This window comes from Sturnus vulgaris, chromosome 29 (genome assembly GCF_052056855.1).
Source record: "Sturnus vulgaris isolate bStuVul1 chromosome 29, bStuVul1.hap1, whole genome shotgun sequence".
NCBI lineage: Eukaryota > Metazoa > Chordata > Aves > Passeriformes > Sturnidae > Sturnus > Sturnus vulgaris.
Window position 1 is genome coordinate 1,804,971 of NC_142271.1, and position 18,752 is coordinate 1,823,722.

An 18,752-nucleotide genomic window follows, 5' to 3' on the forward strand; every position below is an offset into this window, starting at 1 on the left:
TTTCCAGGAGTGTTCCCAGCTTTTGTGCTTTGCTGGAGAAGGAAAGGAAGAGCTTTGATGGGAACTGGGTGGAATTATCTGGACAGGGAGGTTCCTCGTGCTTTATCACCACTGTTGGTGCTGTGCTGCTCTCAAACAATTGAGTTGTGCTGGCACAATTGGAACATGCCAGGAATCCCCTTGCCCATGGGATTATTGGCAGGTGGATAATTACTGCTTATTTATGGCCCAAATCTCACTGGCTGCTGTGACCCCCCATGGGAATTCTGCCCTGGGCACTTCTGGGATGGAGGTGGGACTGTTCTGAGAACACTTGCTTAGAAATCAAAGATAAATTCCTCAGGGAGGCTCGTGCCTGCTGGCAGGGGGAGCCCTGAGGGAGATTCCCTGTTCTGGAATCTTTTCCAAGCTGTCTGGAGCTGTGTATGCTTGACAATTCCATTCCAGCCATCCTACATGGGATAACTCATCCTTTAAACTCATCCAGGAGCTTCATCTCATGCAGGGGTGCTGCCCAGGAAGTTTTTTGGGATGGTGACCCCCATCCCACCCTCCCAGGAGCCCAGCAGTAGCCATAGGGTGATCCAGGTGAGATCCAGAGATCCATACACCCCCAGAATGGATGCAAAGCAGGTGAAATATCCCTTGATCCAGGCTCTGGGATACAGGAATAGAGCAGAGTGGAAGAAAAGAACAAGATCCACGTCATGCATATTCCTTTATTGTGTTTTCCTACAGTTAAATGAAGCTGGATGGGAGATCTCTGCAGGAGACAGGGAGAGGATGGATACAGGGCTCATCTATGGATTATTTACAAACAGACAGAGCAAATGCAGCTCTAAGTAGCAGAATGAAAATCTTTCAAGTAACCATTTCCTCTTTATCCAGCCCATTCCTAGGCTAGAGTTGGGATTCCCTTCCCCAGTCCCTCCCACCAGAGAAATTCCCTCCATTTAGGGCCCAAAACAACCCCACAAAGCCCTGATTTGTCCTGCCCAAGGGCTGAGTTGGTTCCCAGGAGTGACTCAGAGGTAATGAAGCCTCCACCTTCCCTAGAAATTCCATCCTGGATTAATCCAGCTTCAATCCAAGGGCAGGAATGGGCTGCAGAGGGATGGGCAAGGGGGCAATGTCTATCCTACCTCCCAAATTCCCTCCATATTCCTATTCCTGGCTGTGCTCTGTGGTGTCAAACCTCCTGTAAAACGCTGAGAACAGGGGTTCTTCCTTGGAAAAAAAAAAGAGGAAATGGCCATGAAAGGGAGCAGGAAGTTGAGCTTCAGCCCCTTCCTAGTTTGGGTTTGGAAGGAGGTGGATTTGGGCAGGTCATAGAAAAAGTGGGAGCGAGTGACGTGTGGTGGGGGTTGGTTCTTCCTTTGGCTCTGCTCAGCAGAACGGTGAAACGGGAATGTTTTCTTCTTCTGGGAGGGAGGAGAGAGAACAGGGAGTTAAACACACCCAGGGGAGGGCTTAGAGGAGCAATTTTATGGAAACAAGGGAAAAACTCAGGTGAGGTTCAGTGATGTGTCACCTCATCCCAGGATGGAGCATCCCCCCCCACACCTCCCCCTTTTCCAGGTGCCACCTTCTGGTGCCTCCTGCCTGCAAGGAACGTACTTGAGGATTTTTTTTGGTTGTTTTGGTTTCTTTTTTTAGCTTTTTCCTGCTTTTTTGTTAATATTCAAGGATAAGGGAAGCACCAGAGATTCCCTGAAAAGCAAAGTGCCAGAGCCAGTGGCTGGGAGCTGCTTGGAAAGGGAGGAGAAAGGATGGAATTCCTGCTGGTGCTCAGAATTAGTGCAAGAATTAGGGTGATAAACCCTAATTAAAGTTTTAGGATGAGCTAAAAGGCTGGGAGCAGCAGAGTCCACTGAGGCTGGGCATGTGGAATTGCAACAGGAGAGGAATAAAATTATTCCCTTTAGCTCAGGTTAGAGGATTTGGGAATCTCTTTTCATCACTCCATGTGCAAGGGTGGGGATTGTCAGTCTGAGCCCACCCCACTGTGGGATGGGACTGAATCCCATGGGAGCTCAGCACAGGGATGTGACCACGTCCCTGGGCTAATGGGACCCTGCACTTCCCCCTCCCCACTGCTCCCAGTCCATCCTCCCTTCCCCTACTCCTAAGATTTCCAGGACTTGATGGGAAAACCAGGGGGACCTACATCCCACCACCCCACAAAGCAGGATGGAGCCAGCTCTGATCATCCTTGTCCCCCTCCCAGCCCTTTGTTGGGGAAGGGGCCAGCTCTGTTCATCCTAATCCTCATCCCCAGCTCTTTTGTTTTGGGATGGCACTAACTCTGTTCATCCTTATCTTCAGCCCCTTCCCCAAGACTTTTTTTGGGGGGATGCAGCTGGTTCTGCTTTTCTTCATCCCCTTCTCCCTACCCCAGCCCTTAATTTTGGGGATGGAGCTGGTTCTGATTGTCCTTATCCCCTACCCCAGCCCTTAATTTTGGGGATGGAGCTGGTTGTGATCATCCTCCTCCTTTTCCTTCTTCCCCTTTTTTGGGGATGGAGCCAACGCTGCTCTTTTTCATCCCTCTCCTCCTTTCCCAGCCCTTTAAGGGAGGTATCCAGGTTTGATCATTTGCATATCCTTCCCCTTCCCCAACCCTTTTTTTGGCTGGAGCCAACTCTAATCAGCTTTACCCCTTCCCCAGCCCTTTTCTGGGATGGAACTGGCTCTGCTCTTCCTCACCTCCCTCTCCTTCCCCAGTTTTTTCTGGGATGGAGCCAACTCTGATTATTCTCATGGCAGTCCCCTTCCCCAGCCCTTTTTCCAGAAGGATCCAGCTCGCATCATCTTTATCCTTCTCCCCTTTCCCAGCCCTTTTTGGGATGGAGCCAATACTGATCATCCTTCTCTACATCCCCCTTCCCTTTCCCAGCCCTTTTTGGGATGGAGCCAGCTCTGACCACCCTCCTCCCCTGTCCTCTCCCAGTTTTCTGGCTCCAGTCTCTCTCCCATACCTGGGTGCTCAGAAGAGGCCGCAGTCCTTGAGGTTCTCTTTGATGATCACGTCTGTGACGGCGTCGAAGACGAACTTGACGTTCTGCGTGTCTGTGGCACAGGTCATGTGGCTGTAGATCTCCTTCACGTCCTTCCTCATGTTGAGGTCCAGGAACTGGGTCTTGATGTAATTCCCTGCATCCTCAAACGTGTTTGGACCTGTGGAGGGAGGGAATGCTGCCGAGCTGCTCCCATGGGGGCGGGCGTCAGAGGAAGAGGAAAAGGGTGGAGTGCTGACCATGTGTAGCACAAAACTCCTTTTTACTCCATTTCTATTCTTCCAGATGTCTTCCTGAAGCCACATCTGTCCTCTCCTCAGCTCCAGCTTCCCAGGATTTGATTCACCACCCCACAGAGCAGGATGGAGCTGGTTCTGCTCATCCTCATCCCCTTCCCAGCCTTTTTTTGGGATAAAACCAGCTCTGATCTTCCTCATCCCCTTCCCAGCCTTTTTTTTGGGATAAAACCAGCTCTGATCTTCCTCATCCCCTTCCCAGCCTTTTTTTTGGGATAAAACCAGCTCTGATCTTCCTCATCCCCTTCCCAGCCTTTTTTTTGGGATAAAACCAGCTCTGATCTTCCTCATCCCCTTCCCAGCCCTTTTTTGGGATAAAACCAGCTCTGATCCTCCTCATCCCCTTCCCCAGCCTTTTTGTGGGATAGAGCCAGTTCTCATCATCCCCATCTCCCCTTCCTCAGCCCTATCACAACACATCCCAAAACTGAGTTGCTGTGTCTTTGCTGAGACCACAGAACTGCTTGGCCCTGGTTTGGGGGGTCTTGATGAGGAGGGGTAAGGCTGAGAAGGGTCTGGACTCACCGTCATACTCGGGGAAGCAGATGCTGAGATGGACTTTCTTGATCTTTTCCTCAAAAAGGTCTTTCTTGTTGAGGAAGAGGATGATGGAGGTGGCAGCAAAGAATTTGTGGTTGCATATACTGTTAAATAGGTGCAGGGATTCATGCATCCGGTTCTGCAGGGAAGTGGATGGTCATGGATTCGCGCCCCCTTTGGGCCACTGCAGCCCACACCCAAGCCCCCATTCCCAAGAAAAAAGCTTTTCCCGGTTTGCTGCAGCAGCAGCTGGTCCTGTTCCCTCCCCAGTCCCTCCTGCCCACCCAAAATCACAGATAAATCCAGCTGATGGTCAGGGTAGGCAGTGGTTCCAGTCCTTCCTGGGATTGTCAGAAATGAAGGATTGTGGTGATTTTACTGGGAAAATTATCCATGGGAACCTTGCAGCCTGCAAGGAAGGTGCTCAGTGAGCACCATTCCAATCACCAGGGGGATGCTCGTGTTGGACCATAGCTTCTGGCTGTTATCCACAGCTTCAGGAAGGAGCTGAGAAAAGGAAAACTCCAGTTTCAGAGCAGATGTTGAGTTGTTAGTTTGCTGCTGGGTCATCCTGAGGGGATGAGGATCCATCTAGGCAGAGCCAAGTCCAGTGGGGGGTTTTTCTTGAAATAATGGGGATCCTCCATCTTTGTGGGCAGTAGGTGGGTTCTCCAGGGATGGTTTCCCTCATCCACCTTCCCATCACAGCAACTTTTCTGTATGCAGAGCACTGGCTCTGCCCAAATCCTGCCCTGTCCAGTGCTGGGTGAGGATTGCAGCCTCTCCCAAGGGCTCCCATGGGAAGGATGCTCTCCTGCACGTGTCTGAGAAAAGGCTGCAAGCTCCTGCTTGGCCATGGCAGGGCCCAGGGATGGCAGATTCCAACCCTCATCCAGCTTTAGGAGAAGGTATTTGGATCCCAAGGAGCAGCCATGGGACCTGGAGGAGATGCCAGGGAAGAAGCCGCTCCTGCTCTTCTTGTGTTCACCCCTTATCTCTTCTTGAAAGAAAAACCCATTATGGAGCTTCCATGTTCCTCCTGTCTGCGCCTGTTCCCTCCGAGCTGCTTTCCCAGGGCTCTGCTGGTGCATCCTTCACTGGACACACTTGGATCATGTCCTTGTGCCCCCAGACTGGGAGGGTGGGAGCTGCCCCTCCCTACCCCCTCTGTTCACCTCCGAGGGCACAGTGAGGCACAAGGTGCCTCAGGACCCGATTTTCCTTTATCCCAGTGGGTTCCTGGGTCTTCTTGCCCTTCCCTTTGGCTTTGTTCCAGTTGACTGGCTCTATGGCCATTCTCCAGTGGCTCTCAGGATCTGCTCAGGAGCACTTGGGGGTTTCCTTGTAGGCAGACCCATGGATTCATGGCCCACAAGGAAGTGCAAACACCTTTACTGGCTGCAACTGGGTGGGAACCAGCTCCATCTGCATCTCCCACACCTTTCCTGGATCACCCAGAGCATCTGACAGTGCAGTGTTGTTCCTCCCTCCTCAGAGCCCCCTCAGAGCTCCCTGTTCCTGTCCCCCTTGGCTCCCAGTGCCTCCAGGACCCCAACCCACCACTTCGTCATCCTCCACCAGCACCATGTCATAGGCGCTCAGGGCCCCGCAGAAGATGATGCAGGTCACGCCCTCGAAGCAGTGGATCCACTTCTTCCTCTCTGAGCGCTGCCCTCCCACATCGAACATCCTGGGGAGGGGACAAGGATGAGGGACACACACACCTGGTCCTGACACCCCCCCTGTGACAGTCCCAGTGTCCCCATCCTTGGGGGGACAGGAATTACTGTCCATGGCAGGGCATTGGTGGTCCCTTGAGTCCCCTCAGGGTCATCCCAAAATCCCTCCCCACCATAGCTCTGGGGGATCGTGGAGGAGTGGTCATGGAGGTGGGGGAGGCTCCCACAAACCTGAAATTCAGGTCTTTGACCGAGAACTTGGTCTCGATGATCCCTGTGGTCTTCACTCGGGATCGCAGCACATCCTGCTCGTTGGGGAGGTAGTTGGGGGCTGTGATCCTGTCCAGCTGGTTCAGGTAACTGAGGGGACAGGAAGGGATGTGACCTGCTGCCAAGGGGTGGCCCACGTCTCCCCCTTCCCCCGGATTTTTGGGGATGGTTGTGGGGCTAAGCTCTGCCAAACACTGGGACTCCAGGGCAGTGACATCCCTGGGGGAGCTGAGGGACATCAAGGGTGGTGGGGCTGCAGGTCAGCGGCACATGGGATGGGGCTGGCACCGGTGGGATGGAGGATGGCACCAGCTGGATGGAGGATGCAGGACAGCACTGATGGAATGGAAGACAGCAGCAGTGGGGTGGAGGATGGGGCTGGTGTGATGGAGGATGACACTGGTGGGACTGGGGAATGGTACTGGTAGGATTGATGATGGGATGAAGAACGGCAGGCTCGGGGTATTCCCAGGAGCAGGGAGGAGATGGATGTTGCCAGGCTGGGTTAGAAGCAGCCATGAGCTGCCAGGGGCAGTCCCTGTTGTGCCCGCCATTCCCCACTCACTACGCAGCTGAGTCGTTGAGCTGATACTCGGCAGCACGGTCAAAACACGCCTGAACCCCCCCATCCTTCCACAGCTTCTTGATGCAGGTGACCAGCTCGGGGGGCATCGTGCCCTCCTCGATGGAGTCAGCCAGGTTGAAGAGCAGCCGGCCTTCATCCTGCGAGAGGGACCTTCGTCACCAACCCTCCCGTGGCCCCTGTCCCCCCCAAAGCGCTCTCAGGACTGGTGGGACAACATGGGGCTGCCCTGGCCCCACGTCATGGGGTTTGGGGGGACAGGGACACCTCCCTCCCCGACTGACCGCACAGGAGGACTCGGCATAGTCGATGCCCAGCGTGGACATGGCGCGGATGATGGCCAGGATGGACTGGAGGATGTTCCCATAGATGATGGACTTGAACTCCATGCACTCCTCCTCTGTGTAACCGTCCTGGTGGATGATCCTGGCAGGCACAGTGGCCTCAGCGCCAAGCCAGGACATCCCCTCTGGGCACCACCAGGTGACATGGGGGGTGACTGGGGGTCCAGCCACCCCGTGTCCAGGAGCTGGTGGCCCATCCTGGTGGCTTCCCCCTCCCCAGTCTGGCTCAGGCCATACTCACTTCATTTGCTTCACGATGGTGCTCTTCCCTGACTCTCCAGCCCCTGGAAAAGGGTGGGAGTGACACCTTAGTGCCCATCAGGGCCTGATGCCACAGTGAAGGGCACCTCATGGGGACCAAAGCCACTGTCCCTCACCCATCCCCTGCCTAGACACCCCAGCCTGGCCTCTTCACACCACCACCATCGTCCCCACACTCCTGTCACCCCTTGCACCCTGTGTGGGACCACAGCTCTGGGACCCCCAGGGTGGTGGGAACCTCCTGGGTGCAGGTGCCCCAGGTCCCACACCTCCCGCCCGCCGTGGGCAGTGCCCAGCGATGCCTTTGGGGCCCTAAGCTGCTTAGGGCAGCACAGGAAGCTGCTTAGAATTAGGGTGTTAATCGCCTTGACCCCAGCCCCCCCACCTGGATAAGGCCCCACTGCTGGCTGCTGCCCCAGAGAGTCACCTCCCTGCCCCACAGGGTCACCCCCTTGCCCCGTGGGGTGTGGTGGGACCCCCAAAGAGATGGTTCCTGCAGGTTTTGGGGTGCTGGTGGCAGGAGCTCCCGAGGCTCTCGCTGACCCCCCTGAGATGTGGCACATCCTCGGTGGGACCCAGTATCTTGGTCCCTTTCCCCCATCTCCCTACTGTCCCCTTCGTGCCTGCCATCCCCAAGAGCCAATGTCACCTCTAGCCATTCCCAGGGATAACCCTGGGGACGTCCTGGTGGTGAGACATCCTCTCCAGGCTGATGGCAGCTTGTCCGAGGGGTACCAGGGACAGGGCAGGAGGAGCCCAGGGGGTCATGGGTTCCCTGTCCCCCTCCCCATCCCCACATCCCCTCAGCCTCAATGGGGTGGAAACACAGGGACATCTCCAGGGGACATTCCCTCCAGCCTTACCAAGCAGCAGCAACTTGACCGTCTTGGCCTCCTTATCCGCATCCTCCTGGAGCTTCTTCTCCAGCTCCTTGGACCTCTTGGCCATCTCCTTGTCCTCAGCACTGGCCCCGCTCCCCATGGCTTCGTTCTCCTCCTCCAATAACTCCACAATCTCGTCTAGGTCCCCAGGCTTTTCCAGCTCTTCAAAGAGATAACAGGCACACCTCGGAGACGAGGTGGGCACAAGAGGATGAAGCAGAAATTTCAAAAAAGACGAGGCAGGTACCCCACACCCTGATGTTGGGGTGCCCCAAGCTGGCAGCACTCTTTGGTGGGTCCTCGCTGCTGGCTGCCCCCCGCTCTCTCCCTTAATTCCCCATGGATAACCTGATTTTTTTTGACCGTGGGATTTGGGGACTTTTTATCTTGCCATGTGACCCAGGAAATCCAATTAGCCCAAGATGGCAAAGATTAGGGCTCAGGGAGAAAAAAAAAAGACGGAGCATCTCAGGGAGGTGGGCAGGGGGCTTTACATAAGGGGGGGCATCAGCGTGACACCCCCTGCCCGTGGGGATTGGTCCCCTGAGGTGACTTGGGAACGGGATCATTTTGGGGCTCCCTTCTGTCTGTGGGCTGTGATCCCACTTTTGGGGAACCACTGAGGATAGGATCAGCACCTGGTTGTGTGTGTCCCCTGCCCCTGGGTGCTCCGGAGCGGTGGCAGGGGACTGGGTGGTGACAGGGGGACAGGGTGGTGGCAGGGGGGTGATGGCAGGGGACGGTGGCACTGGGGGATTCCTCCTGCAGGGAAAAGGAGCTAATTACCCCCGGGGGTGGGTAACGAGGCCCCCTAATCCTGCCCCGCTGGGCGCCGCCCTCCCGCTGCCTAAGCTCTTTAATGGGATCGTGGCTCAGCCTTCCTCCTCCTCCTCCTCCTCCTCCTCCCAGCCCATCCCCCAGCCCAGCAGCCCCCCCAAAACCTGGAGGACAGGTGGGTGCCTCCCCCTTTCTCCTACGAGGCTGGTTTCAGGTGGGCACTGCAGGGGGAGCCCCCCGCCCCGGGATGGGCTTTGGGACTCCCAGAACTGCTGCAGGTCCCCGATGTTTGGCTTTAAGGTGCCCCAAATCCCTGCACTTCACAGGGCCACCGGGGGCTCCATGTCGCCGCACCGGTGTCCCCACGTCCCACCGGGCGCATGTCCTGCCAGCACCGCTGCTTGGGGACACTCTGTTCCCGCTATCCCCGCGGACACAAAGCTCTTTCTGAGCCACTAATGAACTCGGCGCTAATGAGGGGGGTCCAATTAAAATACCAGACGCCACCCCCCCTTCCCCGCAGTGTGCGGACAGTGCTGGGCAGGGGACATGACTCAGGCTGGGGGTCCCCGCTGTCCCACGTGGCTGTTGTGCCCTCCCAGCCTGGCATAGCGGTGGCCCTGGTGGGTGGTGTCACTTCGCTGTCCCTTCACCCCCTCGACAAGGGGTGGGGGGCACAGAAAGGGGGGGGTGGGTGACATTCCCTCCGCTCTAACAGCTACTAAAAATATCCCCCCGCGCCAGTGGCAGATTAGGGGACACTCGGGGCGCTCGGAGGGGACACAGCCCGACAGCCACCCAGAGCCACCCCGGCACCGGGAGCCCCGGCCCAGGTAGGGACATGGGGAGACGGAGGCAAGGGCAAAGGTGGCACCCCTGCAGCCGGGCTCTGCTTCTGGGTGGCCCCCAGTTTGGCTGGGGGGTGAGTTGGGGGACTTGGAGGGGCAGGGGCTCCATGGGGACGTTCCTAGGGGAGCTCAGGGCAGCAGGGTCTGAGCAGGGGGAGTGCTGGTGACAGGGTGGGAGTCCTTCTTTTGGGGTGCGGCAGGGGGGAATCATCGTCGTGGAGGAGGTGATGCCCCATTTTGGGGGGTATTCGCTGATTTCGGGGGTACGCGGTGCCTTTGGGGGTACAGTGTTAAACGGGGGCGGGACTGTCTGTGTCGGGGGTGCGGCGCCAGCCCTGGGGAGGGGGATGCCCATCCTGGGGGTGACGGTGCCCGTCGGGGGGGCACACGGAGTCCCACTGGGACGGGGCCAGTCTCTGGATGGGGAAGAATGACACCCTGTGTTTTTGGGGACCAATGCCTGTTCGGGAATGGGCAGTGTCCATATTGAGGGGGCATCATGTCCACCCAGGGGGGTGGGGAATGACCCTATTTTGGAAGCATCGCTGTCACTTTGGGGATCCAATCCCTTCTCTCGCGGGGTACGATACCTGCTTGTGGGGGGACATTAGGGCTGAAGCCGGGGGATGACTGTCCCCGAGGAGGGGCTTAGGGCTGTCCCGGGGGGTCCCAGACTGTCTGGGGGTGTCACGGGTGCTCCCACGGAGGTACGGAGCTGCCTGCGGGTGGCTGTCACGGCTGTGCGGGGCGAGGGGGTACACATCCATCCCGGGGGTGTCACAGCTGTCCCGGGTGTCCCGTCCATCCCGGGGGTGTCACAGCTGTCCGGGGATCACGGCTGAGCCCACACGGGTACAGGGCGCTCCTCCGGGGGGTGTCACGTTTGTCCGGGGTGGGGGGGCTGGTTCAGGGCTGTCCGTGAGGGGGATCACGGCTGTCCCGGGGGTGTCCCAGCCCCGCACCCCCGTAGCTCACAGCTCCATCCCGCGTCTTGCCCCCCCCCCACCCTTCAGCGCCGCAGCCACCTCCTTCCTCCTCCTCCTCCTCCTCGCCACATCCTCCGCCCGCCCCATCCTCTTCCTCGTCCCGGTTTCCGGCCGGGCCCCGCCGGGGACTTTGGTCCATTCCCGGGTTCCTGCATCAATCATCAACCAGGGGAGGGAGCGGCCGCTGCGGCCCCGCCGCCGTAAGAGTCCCCCGGGAGCCCCCCACCACCGCCCGCCCCCATCATCATCACCACCACCATCACCATCATCACCATCAGCATCCACCCCTCCGCCCCTCCCCGACCCCCCCGGAGCCGCCATGTCCTCTGTCCCCCCGGCCAAGTGTCCCTTCAAGAAGCGGGGTAGCCTGCAGACCCCCAGCCCCGCAGGTGAGACCTCCCCCCCCCCAGTACCCCCCACCCTCCCGACAGCCACGGGGACTCCCAGGTCACGCCCAGCGCGGGGGGGACGCGATGCTGCCAGAGGGGGGATCAGTTTTGGCGGGGGTGGGAAATGCCACGTAGGTGCTTAGAGGGTTTTTGGTGGGAGGGGAGCCCTGCGCCATGTCCCGGCAGCGGGAGGGTGGCAGCGGCCTTGGGGGGTCCTGTGTGTCCCCCCCCGTCAGCGCCTCGGTGGCGCAGTGAGAGCGGAGGAAGAGGAGGAGGAGGAGGAGGAAGGAGGGGGAGCGCTGGGGGATGCGGGGGCCGGTGTGGAGGGGCCGGGGGCTCTGCAGGGGCCGATCTCGGGTGGCACGGGGCGGGCTGCTGGCTCGGGGTGGGCAAGGTGGCACTTTGTGGCTGGCAGCTGGCTGGCACCGGTGAGAGAGGGTCTCGGGGTGTCACTGGGGCTGCTCCCACACGTGGGTGGCACACGTGTGTTCCGGGTGGGTGGCAAATGGTGGCGGTAGCACAGGGTGATGGTGGTGGCACAGGGTGATGGTGGCACTCTGGGGTGATTGATGATGGTGACATGCTGGGTGAGGTGCCACTTCGGGGTTGTCACCTGGCTGGCACTTCTGTGGGGGTCTAGGGGCGTCACCGGGGCTGCTCCTGACTCTGGTGACTCACATGTGCCCTGGGTGGGTGGCACAGGGTGTCCTGGATGGTGGGATAGGGGGGGCGAGGTGGCACCTTGGGGTTGTCATGAGTCTGGCACCCTTGTGGTGGTGTTGGAGGGCCAGCAGCGCTGCCACCTGTCACATGTGGGTGGCACAGGATATGTCCCGGGGGCACAGGGCCAGGAGAGGCACCACCAGCACATCCCGATGACACCAGCGCCATCCCTGCCCTGGGTGACACCAGCCCAGCCCCTCCCATTCCCGTTGGGGTGATGCAGGGAGCAAATGGGGGTCAGGAGACCTGGATCTTCCCCGAGCTATGCTGGGTGGAGGGGCTCTTACTGGTGGACCCAGTTTAACCAGTAGGGCCTGATTTCCAGTGTCCCCTCAGTCAGGTCTGTGCTGGGTTTGGGGTTGCAGAGGAGGGTGTTGGCATTGGGGGGTGGGGGTGGCACTGGGCATCCCCCAGCCCGATGGCCCCAGTGCTGATGGGAGCAGGGCGTGCTCTGGGGGCACGGGGCAATGGGGACGATGTTGCCTCCCCTCCCTCCCAGTGTGGGATTTGCCCCCCTGTGATGGAAAGGATGGGATGGGGGGCAGGGAGGCAGCAGTGCCAGGGGGAGTGGACTCCAGTGTTGTGCCTCCCATGCCATGAGGGTCCTGCAGCCCAGCCCTGAGCCCCTCATTCGCTCGTGACAGCCAGCCCTCCCAGTGCCCGAGGGGGATTAGGGAGGGGGGTCCCTCTTGCCCTTGAACTGCCTCAGTTTCCCCATCACTCCCATTGGGAAGAGCATCCCAGTTCCATGGTGGGGTGGGGGAGCTGTGGAGGGGCTAATTAACCCCTTCCTGCCTGGGTGGGGGTCCAGACACCCCCAGCTGATGTTGTCCTACTCCTTGCAGAGCTGCGGGGGGGGCCAGGGGCCCGACCCCTGCAGTCAGCCTGGTCCCTACCCGGGACCCCCCATTGCCTGAAGCATTTCCCAGTGGATCTGCGCACTTCCATGGATGGCAAATACAAGGAGATTGCTGAGGTGGGTCTGGGGCACCAAGTTCACCAGGTCTGGGGGGTGAGTGTATGTTGGGTCTTCCATCCATCCTTCCCACTCCTATCCTCCCCAAACCCTCCTCCCTTCCCACTTTTTTAGCTCTGAGTCTGGGAATCCCTGTGAGCCTTTGTCTCCCAACCCAGGGAGTTGAGGCTAGGCACAGCTCCTGGCAGGGCTGAGGCTGCACCCAGTTCCTGGCAGGGCTGCTCTGGGCATAGCTCTGGGCAGGGCTGCTCTGGGCAAAGCTCATGGCAGGGCTGCTCTGGCCAAAGCTCATGGCAGGGCTGCTCTGGGCATAGCTCATGGCAGGGCTGAGGCTGTACCCATCTCCTGGCAGGGCTGCTCTGGCCAAAGCTCATGGCAGGGCTGCTCTGGGCACAGCTCATGGCAGGGCTGCTCTGGGCACAGTTCCTGGCAGGGCTGCTCTGGCCAAAGCTCATGGCAGGGCTGCTCTGGGCACAGCTCATGGCAGGGCTGCTCTGGGCAGGAGCTGTTTTGCCGCTCGCTGGCTGAGAACGAGATGAGGACAGCTCCGTATGAGTTCCCAGAGGAGAGCCCCATCGAGCAGCTGGAGGAGCGGCGCCAGCGCCTGGAGCGCCAGATCAGCCAGGACGTCAAGTAAGCCTGGGGGGTTCCCCCATATCCCCCCAAATCGCTGGAAGAGAGCCCTGCACGGGGCCAGGCCACCTCCCTGCCACAAGAAGCTGTCTCTGTGCCAGCTCTGTGTCCCCTCTCCCGTGGGTGTCGCACTTGGTGTCCCCTTTGCAGTGAGTTTTTGGCTGGTTTCTGTCTGGTTTCTGTTGTTTCGGCATTAACGGGGTGTTTTCTCTCCCCGGCCCTCCCATTTCTCTCCCCCTCGTCCCCCCGGCTGTCCCCTCCCCCTCCACCGCCGCCTCCTTGTCCCCAGACTTGAGCCCGACATTTTGCTCAGAGCCAAACAGGACTTCCTGAAAATTGACAGTGCTGCGGACTTACAGTGAGTGTCCGGCTCGGTGTCACCGGCCGGGGCCACGGGGGGGATCGGGGACCCACCTGGCCCCGCTCTGACCCAGCACACCCAAGCATGGAGCCAAGAGGTCCCTCCCAGCCACTCTCGCTGACACTGAAGGAGTCAATGCACCTGGGGAGGGGGTTGGGGTGAGCTGGGGGTCCCAGCTCTGCTGCTGGCACAGGACCCCTGTCCTGGCCCTGTCTTCCCCTGGATGGGGGATCTGACGCTGTGTGTCGCCCTCCCTCCTGTCTCCGCTTGGGAGTTGTCTCTGTCATGAGTTTTTTTTGTTCTTTGTGCCCCCTCTCTCCCCCTCACTTTTCATTGTGCTCATCAGGGCTGGGGGATGTGTTTTGGGAAGGGGGACGATGCCACCACCAAAGAGGACGCAGGTGGCACAGCTGCCACAACCTTGTGGTGGCGTCCCTGGGGACAACGTCACCATCCTGCCAGCCCCAGGTGGGGCTCATGCTGCTCTTGGGGTACATGGGAATAGGGAAGACCTGTCATTGTCCCATTGGCCGCGTCTGTACCTACAGGCTCTTCAAGGAGCACAATGACAGCCTGGTGGATCATGTCCCCAAGGAGCGGGAGGCACTGTTGGAGCGAGAATTCCAGCGGGTCACCATCTCTGGGGAGGAGAAATGTGGGGTGAGCCTCCCCCTGACCCCCCTGGAACCCAGCCAAAGGTCTCCAGGCTGCCAACCGCAGCTTGGGGGGTGGTTTTTGTTTGGTGTCCCCTCTCCAGGTGCCCTTCACTGACCTGCTGGATGCAGCCAAGAGCGTGGTGAAGGCGCTGTTTGTGCGGGAGAAGTACATGGGGCTGTCCCTGCAGAGCTTCTGCAAGACCACGGCCCGGTACCTGCAGGAGCTCTCCGAGAAGCCCCTGGAGACCCACGGCTACGAGGAGGTGCCCGAGACCCCCGTGGCCGCTGGTGAGCACGGTGTGGGGGGCGTCTCAGCACTGGGCTGGAGCGCTGGAGGAGCTTTTGGGGTGATGTTGGGTGTTTCCTGGCCGCAGATGCCCCCGTGCACCCCCCGTTTGCCGAGCAGCACCCCTATGAGATGTGGGACCCCCAGAAGATGCCGGCGGACCTGGGCTTCGGGCTGAAGATGGTGGATGGTGTCGTGCATGTCTACACCAAGCAGGACATCACTGACAAGTCAGTTTTGTAAGGGAGAGGGTCCTACTCATTGGGGTGATGAGTTTTTTGGGGGTCTGTGTCACCCCCACATGTGTCCCCCCTAGGAGCACGGAGCTGGACCTGCCATATCCCGACCTGCAGGAGTTCATCGCCGACATGAATTTCCTCATGGCTTTGATCATCAATGGGCCCATGTAAGGGGAAAGGTCCCACGGGAGGGTCCTACACTGGGGGGTAACCCATGATGGGGGGTGTGACAGAGCCCCGGGGACCGCCCCAAGGACATGGCAGTGACTCTGGCACACGGTGCTGGTGCAGCTCCCACATCCACCCTCACCTGTGTCCAAGAGTCCATGTTCCCACATCTGTGGGGACACCAGCCTTTTGGGGCCAGATGTTCTGCTTCCTCACCTCCAAACTGAGCCCCTCTTCCCTGTTTTGGGCAGCAAATCTTTCTGCTACCGCCGGCTGCAGTATCTGAGCAACAAGTTCCAGATGCATGTGCTGCTCAATGAGATGAAGGAGTTGGCAGCCCAGAAGAAGGTGCCCCACCGTGACTTCTACAACATCCGCAAGGTACCTGCGGATCCTGAGCTAGCCCCGGGTGCTGGGGGGTTCGTGGCTTGACTGGGGAGTTCCTGGAGGTCTCAGGACTGAGCATCACCCCCCTGGTGCAGGTGGACACCCACATCCATGCCTCGTCCTGCATGAACCAGAAGCATCTCTTGCGCTTCATCAAGCGGGCAATGAAGAAGCACCTGGATGAAATTGTCCACGTGGAGAAGGGGAAGGAGCAGACGCTCAAGGAGGTGTTTGAGACCATGAACCTCACAGCCTACGACCTGAGCGTGGACACACTGGATGTCCATGCGGTATGGGAGGCTCCCAAACCCTGGGGATGAGCAGAGCCCCCAGCCCATCCTTGGTTGGGGTGCGGGATCTTCTCCAGGGGGTTTTCCCAGGGCATGGGGGGTTGCTGGGGGCTGTGGATGGGGGTGGGGTGGGTGCTGAGGGATCCCAGGTCACACCTGTCCCACGTTCAGGACCGCAACACCTTCCACCGCTTCGACAAGTTCAACGCCAAGTACAACCCCATCGGGGAGTCCATCCTGCGGGAGATCTTCATCAAGACAGACAACCGTGTCTCGGGGAAGTACTTTGCCCACATCATCAAGGTGAGCCACTTCCCCTCCTCGTGGTGGCTGTGCAACCCATGTCCCCTTCCCGGTGGCCAAGCAGTGACAGTTGTCACTTGTCCCTTCCCGTCAGGAGGTGATGGCAGACCTGGAGGAGAGCAAGTACCAGAATGCAGAGCTGCGTCTGTCGATCTATGGCCGCTCCCGGGATGAGTGGGACAAGCTGGCCCGCTGGGCCGTCAGCCACCGCGTCCACTCCAACAACGTCCGCTGGCTCGTGCAAGTGCCCCGGCTCTTGTGAGTGAAGGGGGGATAGGAACCCTCTGTTGGGATGGGGAGACCCAGGCCACGCCACTGCTGGCTGCGATGGCGTGGGGAGAGGGAGAGCCAGCTCTGAGTGGGGTCCCTTCCCTGCAGTGACATCTACCGGACAAAGAAGCAGTTGGCCAACTTCCAGGAGATGCTGGAGAATATCTTCTTGCCGCTCTACGAGGCCACGATCCACCCAGCCCAGCACCCAGAGCTGCACCTCTTCCTGGAGCATGTGAGTGCTGCTCCTGCTCCTGGGGACACCCCAACCCAAACCCAGCAGGAGCGAGGGGTGACATCCCACCCTGGGGCTGTCTCTCCTGCAGGTGGATGGCTTTGACAGCGTGGATGATGAATCCAAACCAGAGCATCACATCTTCAACCTGGATAGCCCTTTGCCAGGCAACTGGGTGGAGGAGGACAACCCACCCTACTCCTACTACCTGTACTACATGTATGCCAACATGACAGTGCTCAACCACCTCCGACGGTAAGGACAGCCCTGGCCTGGAGCCCGTGCCCCTCAGGAGGTTCTGGGGAGGTCACAGTGTGATGGTGACAGTCAAACACTCATTGCAGGAAGAGGGGCTTCCACACCTTTGTCCTGCGCCCCCACTGTGGCGAGGCCGGTCCAATCCATCACCTCGTGTCGGGGTTCATGGTCTCAGAGAACATCTCCCATGGGTTGTTGCTGCGCAAGGTGAGTGGGGAGGGGGTGCCTGGGGGGGCTGGGGGTGTGGTGGGACCCCCCTCACTCACCCTGCTGTGCCCCACAGGCCCCTGTGCTGCAGTACCTGTACTACCTGGCACAGATTGGCATTGCCATGTCCCCGCTGAGCAACAACAGCCTCTTCCTGAGCTACCACCGCAACCCCCTGCCCGAGTACCTCTCACGGGGACTCATGGTCTCCCTCTCCACTGATGACCCCCTCCAGTTCCACTTCACCAAGGTGACCATTTGGGGGGGCACAGCCAGTGACCCCCCCGAGAGGGGCTGTGGGTGGGCACGGGCTGGGTGATGGGATGAGGTTGGCAGTGTGGCTGGTGGTGAGATGGGGCCACTGGATGATGGACTCTGGAGGGTGCTGATGGTGTGGAGGGGATGGGAAGAGGTGAGGATGGGTGCCTGAGGCGTGTCTGTGGCGGGAGCTGAGGGGTGTCTGTCCCCAGGAGCCGCTGATGGAGGAATACAGCATTGCCACCCAGGTGTGGAAGCTCAGCTCCTGTGACATGTGTGAGCTGGCCCGGAACAGCGTCCTTATGAGCGGCTTCTCCCACAAGGTGAGGCCCATTCCCTCATTCCCAATTCTGCAGTTTGCCCATTCCTAATCCCCATTTACCCCCATTTCCCTATTCCTAATTCCCCCATTCCCCCATTTGCCCAACCCCTCCCCAGTTCCCGTTTTCCTCCATTCCCCCATTCCCATCTCCAGTTTGCCCATTCCCATTCCCCCTCCATGGGCACTGGTAGCACTCAGGAGCACTGGGCAGCCACGGGACCCTCCCCCAATTCCCACAGGTGAAGAGCTACTGGCTGGGTCCCAACTACCTGAAGGAGGGTCCAGAGGGGAACGACATCCGCAGGACCAACGTTCCCGACATCCGTGTGAGCTATCGCTTCGAGACGCTGTGCCAGGAGCTGACACTCATCACACAGGCAGTGCAGAGTGCTGAGCTGGAGCCCATCCAGGAGGAGGACGTGCTCACCATCTCCCTTGGCACCCACTGACCACCCAGATCCCCCCTGAGCTTCCCCAGGGCTCTGCCGCCGTCCCCCCACCCTCTACCTCCTGCCCTGGGAAGGGGCCGCTCCTGCTGCTGTCCTGGTGCCACCGGTGCCACTGCAGGGGATGGAGTCCTCTCCGTTTCATCTTGTTTTGGTCATTTTATGGGTGGTTTTTTTGTCTTTTTCTGTTGTTTTTAACTGGTGTCTCCTTGTTGGCTTGGGCCCTGCTGGGCTTGATGGCACGAGGAAGTGACACAGCCACAACGTCCTGGATTTACCTCCCAAGTTGAGGACGCAGTGACAAGTCCGGAGTCCTGGGTGCTGGTGTGGTGCCAGTGTGGGAGTCCCTGCCCAGCCCCACCCGGGTCCTGATGTTCTTTAACCCCGGTGCCCTCTCAGCCTGCTCTTCCACCCGTGGGGACAACCAAAGGAACCCAGACCTGAGGTCTCTGCTGTCGGTGGGGACACAGTGGCCCAGAGGACAGGGGGATGGTGCTTGGTGGGGGATGCTCCATCCTCATCACCACAGGGAGGAAGGCAAGGGGTGGGATGGGGAATGTTTCACCCTTACCACCTCAGGGATGAAGGGAAAGGGGACCAGGTTACGTGTCCCTGTCCCCAACACTCCCAGGAGATGTTTGTTTGTGGCCCAGATCGGGCTGGACCAGGCTTCTCCCATCCCGGTGGGGCATTACCCCCTTTCTCCCTGCAGTTTCTCATCCCAGTCCTACTCATCTGCATCTGGAGCCGACGTTCCCGGGAAAACCTAATGGCGACTATAAAACAACAAACAAAAGTTTTGGAAAAAAACCCATAACCAAGCATGAAAAATAAAAGTATTTAAGTAAAACGCTTTGAAATTG

At 59.2% G+C, this 18,752-nt stretch overlaps 2 protein-coding genes across 6 annotated transcripts; one reads left to right on the forward strand and one right to left on the reverse strand.

The window, feature by feature from the left end:
* Positions 1 to 701: 701 nt before the first annotated feature.
* Positions 702 to 10,670, reverse strand: GNAT2 (G protein subunit alpha transducin 2). 2 transcript variants are annotated; one of them, XM_088180391.1, is made up of 10 exons: positions 10,522 to 10,670; positions 7,854 to 8,033; positions 6,971 to 7,013; positions 6,670 to 6,811; positions 6,368 to 6,525; positions 5,764 to 5,892; positions 5,414 to 5,543; positions 3,839 to 3,992; positions 2,979 to 3,177; positions 702 to 1,421 (listed from the first exon to the last, which is right to left on the reverse strand). In XM_088180391.1, exons 1-9 carry the CDS (start codon positions 10,619 to 10,621, stop codon positions 2,987 to 2,989), a joined length of 1,227 nt encoding a protein of 408 aa, XP_088036517.1. In that variant the 5' UTR covers positions 10,622 to 10,670; the 3' UTR covers positions 702 to 1,421; positions 2,979 to 2,986. The 2 variants fall into 2 exon arrangements, with proteins under 2 accessions (XP_088036517.1, XP_014728320.1); XM_014872834.2 differs by lacking the exon at positions 10,522 to 10,670 and adding an exon at positions 10,087 to 10,219.
* Positions 10,591 to 18,739, forward strand: AMPD2 (adenosine monophosphate deaminase 2). Of its 4 annotated transcripts, none has more exons than XM_014872829.2 (18): positions 10,594 to 10,682; positions 12,440 to 12,570; positions 13,073 to 13,203; positions 13,493 to 13,561; positions 14,113 to 14,224; positions 14,322 to 14,508; positions 14,595 to 14,736; positions 14,823 to 14,912; positions 15,165 to 15,294; positions 15,396 to 15,590; positions 15,762 to 15,893; positions 15,988 to 16,151; positions 16,272 to 16,398; positions 16,490 to 16,653; positions 16,743 to 16,863; positions 16,940 to 17,113; positions 17,334 to 17,444; positions 17,683 to 18,739. In XM_014872829.2, exons 2-18 carry the CDS (start codon positions 12,541 to 12,543, stop codon positions 17,890 to 17,892), a joined length of 2,289 nt encoding a protein of 762 aa, XP_014728315.1. In that variant the 5' UTR covers positions 10,594 to 10,682; positions 12,440 to 12,540; the 3' UTR covers positions 17,893 to 18,739. The 4 variants fall into 4 exon arrangements, with proteins under 4 accessions (XP_014728314.1, XP_014728315.1, XP_088036515.1 ...); XM_088180389.1 differs by lacking the exon at positions 10,594 to 10,682 and adding an exon at positions 10,750 to 10,871; XM_014872828.2 differs by lacking the exon at positions 13,493 to 13,561 and having other exon boundaries at positions 10,591 to 10,682.
* Positions 18,740 to 18,752: the final 13 nt, after the last annotated feature.

Bases quoted from the DNA above. Each gene is read 5' to 3' on its own strand.
- GNAT2 (XM_088180391.1), bottom strand. From the start codon at position 10,621: ATGGACCAAAGTCCCCGGCGGGGCCCGGCCGGAAACCGGGACGAGGAA. The intron at 7,014-7,853 runs GTAAGGCTGGAG...ACCCTTTTCCAG, and splicing joins GGTCAAGTTGCTGCTGCTTG to GGGCTGGAGAGTCAGGGAAG. The intron at 3,993-5,413 runs GTGGGTTGGGGT...ACTTCCCTGCAG, and splicing joins TGGTGGAGGATGACGAAGTG to AACCGGATGCATGAATCCCT.
- AMPD2 (XM_088180389.1), top strand. From the start codon at position 10,802: ATGTCCTCTGTCCCCCCGGCCAAGTGTCCCTTCAAGAAGCGGGGTAGC. The intron at 14,913-15,164 runs GTAAGGGGAAAG...TGTTTTGGGCAG, and splicing joins TTGATCATCAATGGGCCCAT to CAAATCTTTCTGCTACCGCC. The intron at 16,654-16,742 runs GTAAGGACAGCC...CACTCATTGCAG, and splicing joins GTGCTCAACCACCTCCGACG to GAAGAGGGGCTTCCACACCT.